At 36.9% G+C, this 21,935-nt stretch overlaps 1 protein-coding gene across 5 annotated transcripts in view; it reads left to right on the forward strand.

The window, feature by feature from the left end:
• The window catches only part of Dennd1a (DENN domain containing 1A), a 578,498-nt gene that overhangs the window by 195,900 nt on the left and 360,663 nt on the right, over nucleotides 1-21,935 (forward strand). For all 5 annotated transcript variants that reach the window (XM_004641595.2, XM_023701683.1, XM_023701685.1 and 2 more), the window contains one exon: nucleotides 6,109-6,228. In XM_004641595.2, the coding sequence (XP_004641652.1) occupies nucleotides 6,109-6,228 (120 nt within the window). The remainder of the gene's footprint in view (nucleotides 1-6,108; nucleotides 6,229-21,935) is intronic.

Here is a 21,935-nt window from a genome sequence, read left to right on the forward strand (position 1 = left end):
GGACTTGTGATCCTATTTACAAACACCATTAGAACAAATCACTCTATTCAGCAACTATATATCTATCCTAACCACTTTGAATACACAGATACAAAATGGACATTCATCGGTATACCCCTTTTTTTTCTAAGTTCCGTTATTGAATATTATAGGTGTGTAATACATTCATTTCTTACAAATGACTCAGATTCATCCTTCTTTATGGCTGAGTAGTCTTCCATTGTATATACCCCATTCATCTGTTATCCATGCATCTGTTGGTGGGCATAAGCTGCTTTTGTGGTTTGGCTAGTGTGAACTTTGCTACTGTAAATAGGGTATGCATGCATCATGTAGTATGATGCCTTTAACTCTTTCAGGAAGGTACTGTACCCAGAAGAGATATGAATAGCTGGCTCAAATGGAATTTCTGTTTTTTTTTGTTTTTGTTTTTGTTTTTTTTTTCTTTTCAAAAGAATTTCTGTTTTTAATTTGAGGAATCTCCACGCTAATTTCCATAGGGTTTTTTATTCCTACCAACAATGTAAGAATGGGTTTTTTCACCACAACCTCCCCAGCATCTACTTTTGTTTTTGTTTTGATCTCTTTTTTTTTTTTTATAAAGGTGACTTTTTTTTTAATTATTTATTTATTTGTGTATGTGTGTGTGAGAGACTAGCTCAGCCCACCAGGGGGCGGGGCTGGCTGGCATGTGGTGCTGGGGGATTGAACCGCAGTCCCTGTGCTTTGCTAAGTTTGTTCTAAGTAGGTGCTTTAGACCGCTGAGCCATCTCACCAGCCCCTGTTTTGATCTCTTGATGATAGCCTTTGTTACTGAAATAAGCCATTTTTACTGGAATCAGTGTTATGTTGATTTGCATATTGGTAATGTCCAAAGATGCTGGTCATTTCTTTCATGTACTTATTGACCATTTATACTTCTTTTGAGAACTATTCATTTCAATTGCCTAGTTTTTGATTGGGTCTTTCATTTTATGAGTTCTAATTTTTTTGAGTTTTAAAAACCGTTTTCTAGCTATTAGTCCTGAGCAGTAGCTAGCAAAATTTTCCTCATTCTGTAGATTATCTCTTCACTCTGTTGGCTGTTTCATTTGCTGTGCAGAAGCTTTTTAATTTGATATGATCCTTTTTTTTTTTTTTTTGTATTTCTTTAGGAAAGTGTCTACGGGGTGTTCAGGGTCTCACTACTAGATCCAACTCATAGTGATCCATCTGTTTATAGCCTCCCAAGAGCTGAGATTACAGGCGTGCCACCATGCTCAGTTTCACTTGCCATCTCAGCATGCCCCAGGGACGGGGCCGGCACAGCAGGCCCAGGAATTGAACCCCAAGTCCCTGTGTCTGCTTGCAGGCGCTTTAATCTACTGAGCTGTTTGGCTGGCCCATGATCCTATTGGTGATGCCTGGTATTATATTTTATTGTTCTGTTCAGGAAATCTTCTTGTCTATGCCTATGTCTTCAAAACTTTTACCATGTTTGTTTTTCAGTAGATACATTTGTTTTTGTTTTTATATTTAGATTTGTGAACCATTTTGTTTTGACTTTAATACAGGGTAAGAAATATGGATCTAGATTTATTCTCTTGTATACAGATAACCAGTTTTTCCTGCACCATTTGTTAAACAAGCTATCTTTTCTCCAGCCTATTTTATTGGTCCCGTTCTCAAAAATCAGATGACTTGACTGAAGGTACTTGGTGTTGTTTCTGTATATTTCCATTGGTCAACAGGTCTGTTTTTGTGCCAGTACCATTCTGTTTTATTACTATAAGTTTGTAATAGAACTCGACCATCAGGACTATAATGCTTCCTGTTTTGCGCTTGTTGCTATTTTAGGTCTCTTCGAGTTCCATATAAAATTTAGAATTGTTTTTTCTAGTTTGGTAAAAGAATGCTGATGCTATTTGAAATTTCATTAAACCTATCTATTATTTTTGTTCATATGGCTATTTTAACATTTTGGTTCAGCCTAATGGAAAACAGGGAATGTCTTTCCATTTTCTAATGTCCTCTTCAATCTCTTTTTCAGAGATTTCATTATAGATGTTTTTCATTTCCTTTGTTAGGTTAATTTCTTAGTACTTAATTTGTTTAAAAGCAATTGCAAACAAGCTAGCTCTCCTGATTTCTTTTCAGTGGGTTCCTTGTCAGGACAGGAAACACTATTGATTGTTGTGTTTAGTTTGTATTCTGTCACATGACTGAATTGGCCTCTTACTTCTAAGAGTCTTCTGGTGAAGGTTTTTGGATCTTCCATGTAAAGGATCATATCATCTACAAATAAGGATAGTTTGACTTCTTCCTTTCTTTTCTTATTCTATGAAAAAAATTAGAATAAAAATGACAATAGCTAATATACCAAGTATAATTATCTTCAAAATAGTTAATCATAGTGCAAGACATAGATAAATTCTCTTACAAAGAAGAAACAAATAACAGCACATGAGTTTTTTTTCAGTGAATTAATAGAAATTAGTAGTATAAATGAAACAAATTAGCATATATGTGGAAAAAAATTATTTTTAAGTTGGAGTAGTTTTTTTTTTTTTTTTTTTTGCGGAACCAGGGATTAAACTCAGCCCCTTGTGCTTGCCAGGAAAGTGCTTATTCCCCTGAGCCATCTCCCCAGCCCCTGAAAATCTTTTTGAAATAGTGGAATAGGTAATTTTGGGAATTAGTTGAACTTCTCCCTACTTCTTATTTATCTTCTATTTTGTAACATAGAGGAGAGAGAGAGAAAAAAAATCTTATATAAGAGAAATCATGGGACGTGTAAGCTTGTATGTCTGACTAGTGTGGGGATTCTTTAAACAACTAAAAGTAAACATTCCATTTGACCTAGTTATCCCGTTTCTGTGTCATCCCAAAAGATTTAAAATCATCGTATTAAGGGATATGCGGATACCCTTGTTTATAGACACAGTTTACAATAGCTAAATCGTGGAAGCAGCATATATGTCCATCAACAGATAAATGGATCAGGATAATGTATTTATGTACAAGGAAGTATTCCTGTGCCATAAAGATTGATAAACTTGAGGCATGCCATTTGAATACATTTTTCTTTCTTATTTCAATCCCTTTTACAATTATAGGTGGAAAAAAAAAAAAAAAAAAAAAAGGCAACCATACAAGAAACCATGTTCTTTAAAGAAACATGTTTACCTTTCCAATTTTTATGGAAAATACTGAATACTCCTGTTCCTCAGCAAATGGAGAAATACTGATAAATTCCTTGGAGGTTCAGAGCTCTGCAAGTTAACCTCTGTTTGACTGCCCCGACAGAGTTTTAGTTTATTGGAAATTGTCCAAGGAAAAATTATTTTACATTCAACTAATTTTGGGCTTTGATAACACATTTCACCCTGTTAAGAGTTAAATGCTTAAAAAAAAAAAAAGTTAAAAGCTAATCAATTGAGAGTAATAATTATCTCCTTCTAAACCCAAAAAAGAATTTTTCACTTTGCAAACTTGAATCACTTGTTCCCCCGAGGATTGCCTTTATTGGGGGAAAAAAAAAATCACAGAAGAGAAAAACAAGGCAGAATTGCTACATTTACTCAGATACTTTATGGCTGATTTAGGAAGATTGTATGCAACTATATGATTTTAATGTGAATTTCAGTTTTTGTTCAGTGAATGATAGCTTGCCTCTCTTTTATTAATTGTTCCTACAAGAACTAACCGTAGTACAGTACTAATTGCTTATACACTGACTCCCAAAGCCTCCTGGTTATTCTAGATGTTATTCTAGATTAAGAAACAGTGGTGCTTGTGGGTTTTAAGTAGCATGGTAAAGGAAGAACCAGTTAGTAGTCGCTTACTTGCGCTTTGTACCAAGTAATGTAGATGAGTAATCAATTTCTCTTTTTTTGTGAGCCTACAGGGTAGCTAGATATTATTTTTCAGCATTTTTAATGCTAGTGAAAAGATAGGAAATTAATGACATCCAGTTACAAGTCAGGTATTGTTTATTTTTGTGTCCTTTTCCTAGAAATCCTGTGTATTTTCTTTTCATCTAGTTCTGTCAATGCTTTTCTTGTTTAGGATGCGTCTTAGAGAATATTCATTTTAAGCATTCTAGAAATGAAATCAAACCTTGCATTAAGATAATGAACAATCATATTTGGTATGATCATATACTAGGATTTCACAAAAGCACAACCTTACTTGTGATTTATCTTAGACTTATCTCAGACTCCTCTAGACCTGTTGCTTTAAATATTTTAATAAAACATGTTTCTCCCACCCCCATTGAGACTTACTTTCCTCCCCAATCACTTTAATTATGTGAGCTAGAATCCTGTTTCTCACACATCTTCAGTTCTCTACCTTGTTAAAATTAATCATATAATCTCCCTTTAAAACATAGTATTAAATCACCATAGTAACACAGTATCCAAGCTTTATAGATAAAACATAACAGCCATAAGAAGGTAGCGTTTGGTGTCCCCTTGACAGCTCTATAACTTTTATAGAAATGTGTTCCTTCTTCTGGCTGTGTAAGGTACAGGGATAGCATTACTTACACCTGCTTTATTACTACGCTGCTTTTAAATTGCCACCTTGTTTTTGTTCACCTTCCTAGTTAAATAAGGAGAGTGGAACATTTTCTTTTCAAATTATTTTCCCGAACTCCCTAACCATTCTCCAAGGGATGGAATTATTTCCTTAAATATAAGTATGTAGGGCCCTTGACCTTGGTAGTGGGATACCTTGAAAATTCCCTTAATTTTTAGTTTTTAGTTTTTTTTTTTTTTTTTTTTTAATGTAAGGGAGTTTTAGAAACCTACCCTACATCTGAATCTTAATTCATATCATATCCCAACTCAGTAAGAATTGTGCCTGGTAAGGTATGATTTTTCATTTCTATTAACAGTTTATAAAGTAAATTGTAAATGATAGTATCAATTGAATATTTTACCAGTTTGAGTATTTTATCAATTAGAAGTTACTTAGTAAAATTCAGTGTAATATGTACAGTACAGTATGAATTAAGGAGTCTGTTTGAACAATTGTTTCAAATTATAAAATATTTTAGTGTTAATTTATGTATTAGATTTAGAATGTTTAAGTTCTAAAAAGGAACCAACTACAAGGTAATGGATAAACTGATTTAAAATCTGTTTCAGTGGATTTTTTTCAACAGTAAATTTTAAAAAATTTCTATATTACTCTGATTAGCAATATACTTTCTAAATTTTTAAATATTTTTTACCTTCTGTTGCTTTTATGTGTTTAATATTTTATTGATTCAGGAATTTGTACTTTTTAAAAATGCTTAAAGCATTATTTCTATTTCTTGGGATTTTGCATTGCATGACATTTTGGTACTTCCATCCTCTGAAGTATGAAATATGTTTCTCAAATTCAGAAATTATAGAAGACATGAGAATTTAGGAAAGTGTCAGCTAACCTTGTTTCTTTTTCATTCTAGTTTGAGTGGCAGCTCTTAGCAACTCTGAAGTTGTTTCCACTTCCTACCTATTTTGTCCTTTAGTGTCTGTTTCTGTAAAATGGGAATGCCACTGAACAGCCAGGTGGTTGTGCTGACACATAGTAGAGACACTTAAGGTTTGCAGGTGCAATTACCCTTAGTTTCTGAACAGCAGGGGTCTTCATTGTTAGCAGCAAGTTGGTGGAGTAGCCAGTGGAGTTAGGCTTGGCTTAAAATCCAGCTGGGACCTTGGGTGAGTGTTGCTCAACTCTCCTCATCATAAAACAAGGTGAATAGAATCCCTTTTAGGATTCACAGATTGATTAGCTGAACCATCTTAGGGCCTGATCTCAGTATGGGGAAGGCATGAAAGTGCTGATGATTTTGATACTTGGTGGTCACTAGAACAGACTTTAGCTGTCTCTCTGTCTCTGTCTCTCTCTGTCCCTCTGTCTCTGTTTCTCTGCTCTCTGTCTCTGTCTCTCTCTTTCTCTTTCTCTCTGTCAACTAGCTACAGTCTGGTTCTTTGAAGTGTGTAAATTTTAAGCTCATTTATAAAGAATTTCACTGAGGGAGGAAATGGTACAGGTTCAACAACTTGTCATGATTAGATACTTTATCAAGAAACTTACTGCTCCTTCATCTTTCCCTTTGTTCTGTCTTTGCTGCAGCCTCACAGTTAGCCAAGTTGGCCAGAACTTCACGTTCGTGCTCACTGACATTGACAGCAAGCAGAGATTTGGGTTCTGCCGCTTATCTTCAGGAGCCAAGAGCTGCTTCTGTATCTTAAGGTAAGGGAGAAGGGCTTTGGCTATTGGTTAGTTCTGCAAAACAATGTCAGCATTTGCGTTATTCTTCTGTAATTAAATTTTCCAGCTGTTCTCTTTATTTCTCTATCTGTTTCCCAGAAGTCACTGCACTTTGGGAGAAGGACTTCACAGTGTTGCTCTTCCACTTGAAGTTCTGCAGATAATTGTATTTATTTATTTGTATCACAACTCTTGGGTGGGAAGGGACCATTGCTCCTGTGTAATGTGGGAAGCTTGAGAGCCAGCATGGCTTTAGTTCCTCCTGCTGTTATCTGGAGCTGTCAGAAATTAGCCTGTTAGACTTTTCTGTGGACATTTTGTGTATGTAAGATTATTAATAAAGTATGTGTCTGTAACTTGGGACGTCTTGCAGATGGGAGTTGTGTCCTCCTTGAAGTAATACCCGTGCCCCCTGTGGGTCAGTGAATGAATAATGCTTCCCAACTTGGCTACCTCAGTGAGGTCTGAAAAATATACAGGCCTCTATGAGAAGGCTTCTTTAGGTCTTCTGAGATCCTTCACACACCAGAGCCATACTTGCTTAATGCTCTGTTTCCTCTGCCAGAGAGGAAAGGCACATTCTGGGTTGAGAGGATGTGTGGAAATCCGATTTTGGAGCTGCTGGCTCTGTGGGCTCCTGCTGGGCGCCTCCTGTGGGGGAGGTAAAGGCATCCCACGTGCTCCCCTCCATCTGCCCTGGTTAAGTAGGTGTCAGGGACCTGCCTCCTGTCTCTCTCTGCTCATGTACAGCAGGGCAGGGCAGTGGGGAGGCGCCCTTGACAAAACCCGGGCCCCAGACTTGAGCCTGGGCCCAAGGATAAAAGGATTCCAGGAAGGGTAGTTCCCTGCTGTCCTAGCCTCACTTTCTTCTTCTTCTCACCAAGAAAAGGACCCCATCTTCTCTCCCATATACCTATATACCCACATAGAATTGGGCCTGAGGGGCTGATGTTCGAAGTTCCTTTGTTCACTGTCAGTCTGGCTTACATTTCTCTATGTAAATCTTGCCATCATCATTCTCAGTCAAATAGGTTGACTCTTTTCTGCACCACACACAGATTTTCTAATTTGGGTACCAGAGGCCAGCTGGCTGCTGGAGAGCTCAGAATGTGGGTAGGACCTGGTGCCCTTGGGAGAGGAATAGACCATACCTGTTCTCAAGCTCTCTCAGTAGCCCAAGCCTAAGGACGACCCGTCCAGACTACTGGATGTGGGTGCCACCATTGTCTATGCTTTCATTTTAACAGTAACACTCTTCTATTGTTTTGAAAGGAAAATTTCCAATTTGGACAAAACACTGTATATTTATATTGTACATTTCAGGGAGGTGAGTGCATAACCCAGGTTCCTAGAGTTTTACAGAAAGGTCTTCCCTTATGTTTTAGGTTACATTGCGTCTTTCTTTCAAAACTGGAGAGAGAGAGAGAGAGAGAGAGAGAGAGAGAGAGAGAGAGAGAGAGAGAGAGAGAATAAATCATCACTATCATGAGTTCAGCAAATTTCAGAGAATAGGAAACTTTATTTAATACTATACATTTAGTGGGCTAAGGGTGTTAGTTCAGGGGTACATGCTGGCTTAGTATGCTGAAGGCTTGTGGTAAGGCCCTAGCATATGATAGAGAGAGAGAGAGAGAGAGAGAGAGAGAGAGAGAGAGAGAGTTAAATTGCTTGTGATTTTTCCATTTGATTTTTTATGCCCATATGTAAGGTCATGTATTTTGTGTTTGTGAGAAGCCAGTTGAATAGGCTTAGTGTTACTGTTTTAGAATGAAAAATAACAGCTATTGATGTTTCCTCCCTGTTACACTTGGAACTATGAAGAAAACTATGATGTGTTAAATCACTCATGTATTTGTCAGCCTGTAATTGAATGATTACCATAAGCTATCTTTGCTTTTGAGGAGTTCACAGACCAGCCAGGGTGGTGGATGGTCACAGACCACTGTGCTATATACATTGGATGCTCTTAAGGTACAATGTTTTCTTAATATTGACTATCTAGTGACAGAGGATAGTGACTGTGATTAAAAATAAAATGTCTTCTATAAATTCTGAAATGTACATTTTGTGAGTATTTTAACATGTACATTTATACATGCATGGCACTTCCCATGTATGTGGTTCGAAGTGTTGCTAGGTTGAGACTAGTATGTAAGTGGAAGGGTCTACTGGTGACAGAATGTCCAGAGGAGAGTGCAGGTGTCACCCAGAGAGTAAGGTCAGAGTTTGCGGTGTCTTCTTTTATTGGTTAGTCTCTCTACTTTCTTCAGATGTGTTCCCTTTAGTTGATCTGTGCCTTGAGGTCTACTCACAGTTCATAGAATACCCAGTGCTATAGCTGAAGTATCAGCCACTTCTGTTTTCACTTTTTACTCTTTTCATGAGGGATATGGTTCCCTGTAGGAGTGTTTATGTAGACACAGCCTTTGCTGTCCCCAAATTTAGCTTCTTAGGATCACTTCTTCTTGGCCTGTTCTTCCATATTCTTTGTGGCTCCATGGGCCATTGTACCTTCTTTGGCTTTGTACATTCTAACCATCCTCTCAGAGTGGATTTCCTCAAACAGAGCTCATCATTCCCTTCTGAACACATCGTAAATGCTTTCTATAGTTCAGTAGATCTACAGAGTCCTTTGTCTTTCTCATATTGGAGAAAGTCAGCAAATTATAGCTAAAGACCTTGTCTTACACAGCTATGTATTTCCAGCACGTAGAACAGTGCTCATCTAAGATCCTGAGTGCATTGTATGAGGATCTTTGTATGTTTCATTTTTTGAAGTCTCATTATTAAAAGTCAGTCACCAAACACACAAAACAAAAACAAAAAAGATCTGGGGCTGGGGAGATAGCTCAGTGGAATAAGCAATTGCCTAGCAAATGCAAGGTCCTGTGTTCAATCCCCAGTACCAAAAAAAAAAAAAAAAAAAAAGATCCTGAGTGCATGGTATTCAGAGAAAGGGAGATGCATCAAGAATGGAAAGCCAGGTACTAAAGGCACCGGGTGAGAGGTTGAGTCAGTGGGACATTAAAGATAAAACCCAAAGTGCAGTTATTAGCAGAAGCATCTCTGATTTGCTGATTTCATATTACCTACAATATGAAATTTGTGGTGGGGTGGGGACACCTTTTAATACCCTAGGGGTATGCAGATGTTGACTGACATATCTTGTGTCCATAAAGGACTGGGTCATCCGTATTACAAAATTTAAACTTAACTTTATAATGAAAGGTTCTGAGACACCTTTATATAATAAAACCTTTTAGGTTTATTTTTATTTTCTCTCCTTCCTCTCTGAAAAGTTACCTGTGAAGGCCAAGAATTTTTATCACCCCGACCACCTCCACAAATATGTGAAAGGTGATCAAAGCTTATCTGGTCCATCATGGGTACTTAGTAATACTTGTTTTCTGAAAAAATGAATACCTGGGAAATAAACCTGGTTTTTAAATTTTTTTTCTTTATCAGTTAATTTTACAAGAAATGTAGTTGTACTAGAGAATAAATAAGTCACATTAACACAAATGCCACTATAAAGTCAAATACATTATTTCCTGCCATGGTTGACTAGTTCCTGCCATTAAAGGAGTTTACTTCTCCTTGAGATTCACTATAATATTTAATGAGTTGCTGGATGGTAGTTAATGCTAAATGAACAACATCAACTAGGAGGACAATAGTTATGTGCAAGTTAGTTGTTCTCCATTATAAGTTCAGAAAAGTATTTTGGCATTTTGAGGTTGTGCCATTTGGGTCTGATATGTCATACACAATTATCTCAAAAAATTGTTCCATATTATAAAATTAAAGTGACTAAAAGCTAATTTTTTTCATGGTTTCCAAATTTCCTAAATGGCATATATCTCACAAAGGCCAGAGCTGTAATGAAATATGCTGTTTCTAGCCAACTTCTGATTTGGGGTCCATAGAAGGAACATACAGGTTGAAAGTCAGTTGATCGTTGGGTATCCATAAAGTCACCCAAAACTTAAATTTCTTTGGTCTTTGTAAAGGACATTTATAGGTCATTGGGTGCTACATTTTTCTCTATTTTGTATAGGTATCATATTTAAACTCTTGAGAAAACTTGAGTAGCTACTCTTATATTCAAATAAAACAGTTCAGAATCTATTAAATACTTCAAGAGCAAGTAATTTGTTGATCAAGGTGTAACTTAAAATTGTTTTTAGTCGAACTTTAAACTTTTTTTTTTGGCTGACTCAGGCTGCCTTAAGGGCGAGTCTGGTATAGCATGTAGACCTGGGGATCGAACCGCGTTCCCCGGCACCTGGCTGAGTTTGCCTCAGCAGGTGTTTTAAACAACTGAGCTAACCCGCAAGCCCCTAAACATTTTTATTCAGTTAAAAAGTATGAGAGGCTGGGGGAGATAGCTCAGCAGCATAAGTTCCTGTCTGGGCAAGCACAAGGTCCTGAGTTCGATCCCCAGTACAAAAATTAAAAAGTAAAAGTATAAGAATACCTAATATATATCTGGAACAAACAAAATATAGCACTTGGTTTTTGGTGTTTATTTATGCAGTCCTCTTAAAATAGATAAAGATCTCTCCCCAACTCCCTATTTGAAAACCGTTCAGTTACCATGTTCATCTAAGATTTGATGAGCTGAGCTTGACACCACAAAATAACAGTAAGTACTTCTTGTTATTTACCAAAGCTAAGGCTGAATATGCTTTTAGATACACTGTTTCCACTCTAGTTTTCCTGTTCACATCCTATTTCCCTTTTGTTACCTTCCCTCTCTTAGGAGCCACTCAACCTTGGGGAAGGGAATATGTAAACAAGTAATTTAAGTGTAATATGATACATAAATGTTATTTAAAAACACATGTATAAGTTTTTTTGAGCTCATAGATTGGGCACTGCTCATCTCTAAGTTGTAGAATCAGAAAAGTGTTGCTGATGGATTCCAGGGAAAGAGGATCAAACAGTATGGGTGCACACTTGCCTGTAGGTAAAAGGGAGAAGCGAACACAGTGAAGAGGTGTACCAGATCCCGAAAAATGAAAGGTAAGTGAGATGTACGAACACTGTGAATGTTAAGTAGAGGACAGAAGTAAGAGATGATTAGACAAAAGTCAGGTCAGACTGTGAAAGCACTGGTGGGACATGTTTAAGATTTTAAATTCATCCCATAGGTGGCTTTGAGCAGGCATTGCAAGTACCGATGTTTGCAGACTGAGGCTAAGGTGCTTTTTTCAACATAGAGTGTGCTTGGTGTATTTTGGTTATAGTTAGGAGAGATGCCACATATTACTTTGGGCATAACATCCCAGATTCAGACAGCACTTTTCAAGCTTCAACTTCAGCTTTTTGTTTGTTTTTTCACACAAATATTCCTGGCCCCTGATAGAGAGCAACAGCCTTTCCATGCTAGTTGGCATACAGACATGTGTTTAAACCTGAATGGCATTGCGTGAGAATATTCTACCTTCTGGAGCCCTTTGTTAATAATGGCAGGAACAAGCACTGCATCGTTTCTTATCTGTATTGGACTCATTTTTACTATAGACACAAAAACTCAAATTTCACTGAGAGAAAAAGAAACTAGAAATAATAAAGATTCTAGGTTTAAGCAGTTTAGTTTCCTTTTGTGACTGTTCCGTTGTTTTTTAAACAACACACGCAGTTCAGGAGAAAAATCAAAGGACCCTGTTTCCTTGGGCAGGTGTGGTGGCAGAAGCCCTTTTGGATTGTATGTGAGCTGCTTTAGTTTAAAATAAGTGTTTGAGGGTGGGGGAAGGAGTTAAGGAGGAAAGCTATGGGGACAGCTCCCAGATTTTTACCTTGAAAGCAGGTGCTGCTGAAATATTCCAGAAACAGATGGAATCTCCTATTCTTGTTTTAAGCTATTTATGGTTGTCTCGCCTGAGGGTACCCTGCTATACAAAAATGCATAGCCTGATGTTTGAGGGCAGTTTGGGCATCAAAGCTGGGGCCCCTCTGGGAGAAATCAGTCTTTCTTCACAGTGCCTGAAGTGCTATTCTGGAAACCTGGATCTTTTAGGCTACTTAACGAAGACTTTCCTCAGCTTTTGGGGGTAGCTGTTTCTTTCTAATTGTTTTTAAGAGAAACATGAGTTTTAATTGTAAGCTGTACTGTCTTAAAAAAAAAATTTAAAAATAACGTGGCTACTATGCTCTTGTTTTCTGGATGGTCAGTTAAGAGAAGGCACACTTGCTGTGACACAATTTCACCATTGTGGTTCCTGGGATATGGGCTCTGTCAGAAGCTAAACCCATGAGATGAACTGGGATAGTTCTGGGTTAGGGCCTTTCTTAGCTCCTTGGAATTTTGAAATACTGTGTAAAGGGACAATGCTCATTAGAACATCATTTTTTTGAGAATTAAAAGTGTTTGAGGGATATCGTATGTTTTATTGCCATACAGATGCCTCCATTCTTAGAAACATAATCCTCTTGGGAGCTGCAATTTCACAATAGCAACAAGCTGTACAGTTTAAAGAAAATCACCGTTGAAAAGAAAAAAGAGAAATAAATCAAACTATTCCAAATCTCCCAATGGCCTGCTGTCAAAGGTGGGCTTGAGGATTAGGAGGCTGGACAGTCAGAAGGGCAGGTGTGTCTTCTGGAGTAGCAGTCTGGGCTGATACCAGCAGCCAGCCCCAGGTGGTCCCATGGGTGAGGAAGCTCCCTTTCTCCTCCTGGTCCTTTCAAAAGGAAATCATCCTGGCTCAACCTTCCCTCAAGCAGCTGGAGTCCAGGGTGGTTGACATTCTTTAAGACTTTGGCTAGTACAACATTTTTCATTTCTGAGACTGACTGAATTCCACATAAATTACAGGCACAGTATTTTCTTGCTTTGTTTTGAAAGCAGAGCACTTCCTTCTCTTCGTGCTCATGAAGCTTAATACAAGGCAACAGATGAAAACTAGGAATTCCAGGAGTGTGGTTGGCTTTGCTTTTTCCCCAACCTCACTCATCTTACTGCCTGTATTGATTGCTGAGGATGTGGAAAGGAAGCGGCATGTATCAGCATGAGATATACCAGTTGGTTTACAGGATTCTCATTTATTTACACAGCAACCTTATGAAATGACTTGCACTGTAGAGATACCAGAGTTGAGGCTGAGAGAGAAAAAGTGACTTGCTCAGGATTTCATAAAGAGATGATGAAATCTGGCTTGGAATCTCAGGTTCAACCCATAGTTCATACCCATAGTTGCAAATTCATCCTCTCATGAGTAAAGCAACCCTTATGAGTTTCATAAGAGTTCCCCCCTCCCCGCATTACAAAAAACCATGATGGGGTGTTTGCCTTTGCAGAATTAAGTTCAAGTTGAACATAGGGTTTAAGAAATAATGTTCTGCAGTCCCCACTCATTTTGTGAACAATCCAAATAAGACCAGATTTTTGTCCCAAGTTCCTTAGCTGGCTATTGGTAGTCTTCTGACTTTAATCAAGAGTTTTGTCCATAACATGGCAACTCAGAAGAGTAAACCTAAGGCCACCTGGAACTAATATTTTTCAAGACTCAGTAGCACTACTTAGCATCAAGGAGTTTCATTCCCTCTTGGGCAGCACTGTTACAATCTATGTGAACAACCCAGTTGCTTGATTACAGAGTAAAGAAAATGATCGCTCTGTTTAAATGTGATACAGGGTGTGTTTGAATGGCAAACCAGTAAAACTAAGCCTACTTTCTGAAAAAGTCTTAAGAATTCCACAAGAGGGACCTATTTTTGGAAGACAAAAAAATGTTCTGTAAGAGAGGTCATTTGATGCTGTCTGGTTGAATTTGATTGTCAACAATTTTTTTGGACCTCCCTGCAAGCCCACCTCTTTCCTTCAACAGCTACAATAAACAGGAGGTATATCTGAGCTTTGTCTTTGCTTTTCAACCAGAAAGGAAAGTGGGGACAAAATATGTCTTGCCCCTACATCACCACTTATCTAAACTGCAGTCTTATTTTAAGAGCAGTATAGATTTGTGAATACAGAAAGAGTGAATTACAGTTGTCTGGCCCTTTCAGTGATCAGGAGCAGGAGAAGCCTAACATCTCTCTCTCCTATAGAATTTGAAGTAATGGTGTAGCTCTCTACAGAAAGTGTTGTGCCTTCTGAACTTTGAACATCCTGCAATTCTAGCAACCAGTTATAAACCACTTATTTTAAGTGGTTTTTTTTTTTTTTGAGATTATGAAGATATACTTGCTCATTAGAGGAACTTAGAAAACAGTTAAGAGATTTATCATCTCACCACCCTAATAATGACTAGGAGTGTGTCATTTGAATTGGAATCAGCTGTAGGTATGTTTTTATATCAAGCCTCTTCAGTGACTAAATTGTAAGCAGTTTTACATATCATTAGATAGTCTGCTGAGAATGTTTTTGACTACATAATTTATTTGTGTGGAGCTGATTTATATGGGAAGAAGTTCTTAGTAATCTGAAAAAATATTTCTGGCTCAGACTTATGTTCTTTTTGAAAATCTAGTTGTAATTTGTCAATTAGTTAATTATTTTGGTATTTTTTGTGTAAAAAAAGTTACCCAACTATCTTTTTACTTTAGCATGTCAACCATTACTTGATTCTTAACTATCAAGAAGTTATTAGCTTTTGAACAGTGAATATAAAGTACAGAAATACTATCAAAATTTTAGTTAAATAAGTGGCAAATAATGAGTTTAGTTTACTTTTCCTTTTTATATTTCACTCTGTATATTTATTCTTTAAAATAATCCTTTTTATTAGTAGAAGCAGTGTTATAAAATAAAAAAATAACATACCATAACCTTTATAGTTAATATTATACTTTTGACTTTGGAAATATTACATTCTGAATGAAAAAAAATTACAGATCTTAAAACTTTGTCAGAAGTCATGGAATTTGTAAATAATGTAGAGAAAATTATATGCTATATTGTTATATATGGTGAAAAAGGAGTATTTTTCTTATTCAGAGCTCTTGAAACCTCTATTAATCTCAGGCAAAACTAAAAGTAATTGTCCTTTAATTCAATTTACAAGTGTGAGACAATTGCATGGAGATTTCTAATCCCTTATCTATAATGCAAAGCAATATTTATTACAAAATTAATTCAGAGAGGCATCATTTCTGGTTCCTAGCCATTCTATTTTGAAGCCTTTGAAGTAAAGTGGGAGTAGCTTTGTATGTGGGGTTAAGTGCCCCATTGTTTATTTATTCAGTCTGGTATTTTAACTAGCTCTTTATGTGTATTAATGAGCCCAAAATGCAGCAAAAGTGCCTGCCTTTAAAAATCTTGATTTAAAAAAAAAAAAAAAAAAAAACTTAAGTGTGGTAGAAAAAGATGTTGGTTAAAATTTAGTATGTTTTAGTTTCTTGCCTCAGATAGTGCAATGCTTGGTTTTCCTCCTTTCTCTTTTTTTATATAAATTTTTTCCCATAGAAAATGAAAAGTCATTAGAGGGTTAAGATACAAAAAACAAGAAGTTCTTGCCAATAAAAACAACTTCAAACTGAAAAAGACAATAAAGCATGTATCTTTGCTACTATAGTATTTTCTACTGAGCTAAAATTTTCACTGTCCTATAAATTTTGCAATGTTGGACACCAGGTTTAGTTTCCACAATTTTTAGCATATGGAAACATAATAAATGCTGGTCAGTCCTTCTTGACTAAAGATAATCATTGTCTCCTGACTACTAGAAATAATACTTGCTTTGTTTTCTTTTTTTGGATGGTAAAAATCCTCAAGTGATTATAATTCTAGGTCTTTTTATTGGAAGAGAGTTTCATTTTCACAGTCCCCTGGACTTATCCTTTCTTCACATTTGGTTCTTGTATTATAATGGAGAGAACATTGGTGCTGTAATTTAATTAATTAACTAATTAATTGTAGTGGGGATTGAACTCTTCACATTAAGGGGGCCTTCACACTAAGCTACATCCCCAACTCTTTTTCAGTTTTTGAGATAGGGCCTTGCTAAATTGCCCAGGCTGGAATTGAATTTTAGATCATCCAGCCTCAACCTCCTAGATTACTGGAATTATACCTGTGTACCACCATTCCTGGCATAATTTGAGTTTTAAAAATTAGGATTCATGACTGAGAATGTAATAGAGCATTTGCCTAGCATTCAGGAAGTCATGGTTTGATCCTCTCATCACTGAAGAAAAGAATTTAAAACAAAAGTGTGTTCTCTATCATAGTATCTTTTCTTAGTTACCTCAGTGACGAATCAAAGATAAGATATAGAAAAGTATGAAGTCGAAATATAAGAAATAAAGCCATGCTGTTAAGTTGAGCTGTGGGGGACTCAGGTCAATAATTTCTGACATTGCCAGTTAAATATAAGACCCAATGCTATTATAGGCTACTGGACTCTTTTAGAATATTTTGCTGAGTTTACACACCTATAATATTCAATAACGGAACTTAGAAAAATGGGGTATACCGATGAATGTCCATTTTGTATCTGTGTATTCAAAGAGGTTGGGATAGATATATAGTTGCACTCTCTTAATGAATAGAATGATTTGTTCTAATGGTGTTTGTAAATAGGATCACAAGTCCGCATCTTGTACAGCAATTAACCACGAAGAAGAATATATGCAGTGTATTATTTGTTGAAACTGTCCTTCCGATTTGATTTGAAACTGTCTCATTGCTGTTTGTCAATAAAACTTTGAAAAAACAAAAAAACAAAAAAAAACAAAGATAAGATAAATTAAGAATATTATATTAAATATGAAGTAAAACTATGAGTACTTAAAAGAAGTCCTTTGTATATTGTATCTACTATATAAATGTTTGATTACAACTCTGCTCATTTTTAAAATAGTGAAATATAACCTGATAACAGAAAAGGGCATTGAATATATATATAAGAATGTATGAGTAATTACACAGCAAATAGCCATCAAATCATCATCTCAGTTAAGAAATTAGTGGCGGGGAGCCTGGGCCTAGCTCAGTCCTTTAAGTGGCTGCTTCCACAAAGCTGTCAGCCTCAGGTGGCTGGAGTTCGAACCTCACAACTCTCCCGCTGGCCAACGTGCCCTGAAGGCATGCGAGGACAAAAAAAAAAAAAAAAAGAAATTAGTGGCATCCTAACAAGTATTAATTTTTTCACATGTATGTACACTTTTATATGACATAATAGTTTTGGTTTTGAACTCTATATAAGTTTCCTTGAGGCCAGTGAGATAGTTCAGTAGAATAAGCGCTTGCTTGACAAGGGCCTGAGTTCAATCCCTGGTTTAAAAAAAAAAAAAAAAAGTTCCCTTATACCCTTTGGAATAATCGTTTTCATTCTTATTTCAGAATCATTCGTGCTGTTGCTTATAGTTGTAGTTTGTTTTCTTTGCTATGTAATGTTCCATACCAGTGTTTCTCTATGCATTCAGCTATACGTGGCCTTGGGCAATTTCCAGTTCCTGATTTTTATGAAAATTCTGGCATGAGTATACTGATGTACATAGGCTTGAGCCACTTCTGTGTTTATACCTGGGAGTTGAAGAGCTGTGGCATAGGATATGTATCTCTTCAGCTTTGTTGGGATAATGCCAAACTTTTCTGAAGTGGTTGTGGCATTTTGTTGTTCTGCCAAAGTGGATGAGCATTTGGTGCGGCCACTTGCTTCTTTTTTCTTAACCAGCATGCCAGCATGCAATTCTTCCTCAAAGCCTGTGAGATCTAGGTATTGTTGCCCATCGGCTTCATTGTGTGCAGACACATTGCTAGAGGAAGAGGCAGTCCCCAGAATTGTGGAAGAAAAGTTAATCATACCTGAAAGAATAAGTGATTTACAAGGTGATATGGCATAGAGTATGGTCTGCAGTCAGACCTTGCACCCCAGTCCTCTGGATTGAGAAGTATAGATTGTCTGTTTACTCTTTCAGAACCTTGATGCTTTTTATATCTACAATTTTAGGATTAGAGATAATATAAAGGATCTTGCAAAGGTAACCATTGGCACGTCATATCAGTCAGTGCAAATAGAAGGGTTGATCAATTGTGTACATATCATTGTCATGGATGAGAGTTGTGTGGGCATAGGTGTAACCAACTGTAAGTCTTGGCCAGGCCCAGTTGAAAATGACACATGGTGGCAATAAAGTGGGCACTTACATGGTATTTGTAAAGATGTAAAAATGTTTCAACATTGCTGGAAAAAAATTGGCAACATATATTCATAGCCTCTAAAGTAATTCCCACTTTTGGGAATCTTTCTAAGGAAAACTCAGAAACATGTATATGTAGCTGTATGTACAAGGATTTTTATTATATATAGAATAAAAAATAAGAAATTGAAATATAATAGGATAGCTAAATTTAATTAGGAATTATATAGCCACTATAATTGTTTTTGGTGATTATTTGATGACATGGAAAAGATACTGGACATAATGTTATATTAAAAAAGCAAGAGACATGGCCAGGGATATAGCTCATCAACGTAAGCGCCTACTGGCAAATGCAAGGTCCCAAGTTTGGTCCTCCAGCTCCCCAGAAGAGAAAGCAAGAAACAGATGTTTAGATATCATATGATCAGTGCAAATGACTCAGATGCCAAAGCATTAGTAAAAATAGCTGTATAATAGTATGAGTAAAAAAATAAGACTTAATTTTCTTTATTGCTTTAATAAATTAGTTCATTTGGCAATTTTATTATTTTTAAAATTTATTTATTTGGTACAGGATCTTGCTACGCAGCTTGGACTCATGGTGATCCTCCTGTCTCAGCCTCCCCAACACTGGGATTGCAGGCATGTACCACAATGCCTGGTTTTAGTGGCCAGCACTGACGCCTGGGGTTTCGGGGCCAGCATGACATGCAATACCAGGGGTTGAATCCAGGGCCTTGGGCTTGCCAGGCAGACACTTAGACCACTGAGCTATCTCCCCAGCCCTCTTGTGGCAATTTTAGTCTGTCAATTCTAATCCAAGTATTTGTTTCACTATAGTCATGTATTTTTTTAATTAGTGCATGTTTGTACCACAAAATGTTAACATTCTTTGTGTGGAATCACTATTTGTATATAATACATCTTTTAGCTTTTCATAACTTTCCAATGTATCTTATGATTCCAAGTAGCATTGCTTTCACTACCATAGTGATAGTTGATACTATAGTGTGTGTTTTCTCTAAATTTGTGGGACAGATTTGAGCTCTGAAATCAGACCTGTGTCTAAATTTTGATCTATTTGTTAGGTCTAAGAACATAATCAAGTCACATCAACTTTCTGAGCCTGTTTCTCCATCTATAAAGTGGAAGATGCTTCCAATGGATAGACTAAGAGATTTTTATTTTTTCTGGATACACTATATTCAGTATCTATCACATACTTGGTGCATGTTGTCTTGTAAGATTTAAAAATACCTTTAGTTATAAAATGTGCCATTAATGTAGAAACATCTTTTCAGGGTGAAAAAAAGACTATACTAAATTTTCAGATTGATCTCAAGAAACACCTTGATTTTAGAATGTTTAAAGTTTGGTCTTAGTTGAAAAATAATTGTATTAATTTCACAGTGGGATATTTAGCATCTGTTCTATACATCATCACCATTCTCTACTTACCTAGTTGACCTTTTAATTTTCTCGGAAATTTTTATCTTGTTTGTGTAAAATGACTAGGAACTTACTCCCATTGCATGCCTCAAACCTGTTTTTTATGGCCTCAGGATCTCTGTCATAACCCGTTTTATGCTTTCACAAACTGAGCCCCTGGGGAGCTGTCTGCACTTTTCAGTGTGATCCAGCTGAATTCCTTCCCTTCCCCACTCAAGCCCTTTGATTTGCCAGGTTTTTGTTCATCTACCCTAAGGATGGACTGAGATTGCCGAGCATGGCCTCTCTTGTGGTGCAAAGTGAGAATTGTTTTTAATTGAGCAGAAACATGTGGAAGGATCAGGAATATCTCAAGGGATTATAGAAAAATTCCAAATTTGTACTACTTACAGCTTGTGTTTAGAACAGGGTCTGCTGGGAATAAATGTTAGTTAGTGTGGCCTGTGACCTTAAAAACTGTTGACATGGACTGCAGCCAGAACCTAGCCACAGACCTCCTTTGTTAAACTCATTCATAGCTCCTTGAAAACTCTAGTCAGTGCAAGTTGCCAGCTCCCATCTAAGCATAGCCTTTTTTTTCCCATGCTTTGGAAACAGAGGACGCCCCTTAACCAGCAAGCCTTCTTTAATAGGACTACATGGCCTAAACGCAATTGGAATTGACAACTTCCTGGCTTGGGTTTGCCAACTGGCAGTGCTGTGAGGCCGAGGGGACAACAGCGTTGGGGCGCTGTGCACTTGTGTTTATGTATGTGCAGAGGAGACTGAACTCCAGAGCGCGGTGATAGCCTTCACTCAAAAAGCCACGCTCTTGCCTCAGCTGGACACGTCTTCCAAGTGCTCTGGCTGGGACAGACATCAGAATTATCTCTCAGTATTTTCTTTTTCAAGGAAAAAAAAAAAAAAAGAGAAAAAAATTTACTTTTTTTTTTTTTTTTTTTTTTTTTTTATGGGAATGATCCTGGTCTTGTCTCGCTCTCTCCTCAGAAGACTTAATGGAATCTTCAGTGTTGTGTTGCTCCAGTACAGAATGCAAACTTGAATCTCAAATCGAGGGATTACCATTTCTGCATGGTACTCTAGTGCCTACTCACACTGATGCATCATGTACCAAAGTTGAATTTCCTGTCAAGCTGAAGGGCTAAACCATAATACTCCATTTTATTTTATTATTCAGGGAATTGAGAAATGAGGTTAAGCAGGTTCTGTCCCCTGCTACTATGAAAGGGAATGCTAAGCAAACACCTTTGACCATTTTCAGCTTCTGCAAGCCAGCAGAAAATAATTTAGATGAGAAACAAATATTTTCCTTAGACCTTGTCTTTAATTCCAAAAGACTGCATTGCCTGAAATATATTATCTGAAAATAGGACAAATGGGTAAGTTAATCAGGCTAAAAAGAAGCAGCAGTTCTTCTGCTGACAAAGTTTATTTTCATGTTGTTGACATGCTGATGGTGGGCTGGGATGCTATCTTAGTTGTCATCTTGAGATATCCGGATCTGAAGAAAGTTCATATCCCTTTCTTCTTAACTGCTTTTAAAATTTTGGTTGTTGGAGTAGAATATTTATTTCCAGTTATGCTATTGAAATTGTTATTTTTAACTTAAATACTCTAGCAGACTTATCACTTCGAAAAGCTGCTGAGGTTTGGCATGATTTCAGCCAGCCATGTGTGAGAAGAAAAAAAGGAATGTCACATTGGCCTAGGAAGGTGGAAACTTTGGAAGGAGAAGTTACATAATTTCCTAGAGAGGGCATAGGGGTTTAGGTGCAGTTGAGGGAACCCAAAAGAATACCTGCCTCATAATAGGTACTCTGTAAGTACTTGAGTAAGTAACAAAAGTTGCAGAAATAATTCATTTTCCAGGTTCAGTATTTGACTGTATGTATAGACACACACACGTGCATGCACACATATGCATACACACAGAGACAGTTTCCCTTCCTTAATACCTTTACCTTGGAGCATTTATTTCTTTCACAAAAGGTAGATGACAGCATTGTGTTTAATCTGGCATTCTAAAGCAATGCATTTAGATTTAGAAGTAGATTCACATTCGACTTAGATATCAAATTAACATGCTGTGCCTTATAAATATGTACAAATATTATGTGTCAGTGAAAAATAAAGTTCCAATTTACTAGCCA

Source organism: Octodon degus, unplaced genomic scaffold (genome assembly GCF_000260255.1).
Source record: "Octodon degus isolate 3935 unplaced genomic scaffold, OctDeg1.0 scaffold00138, whole genome shotgun sequence".
NCBI classification, from domain to species: Eukaryota; Metazoa; Chordata; class Mammalia; order Rodentia; family Octodontidae; genus Octodon; species Octodon degus.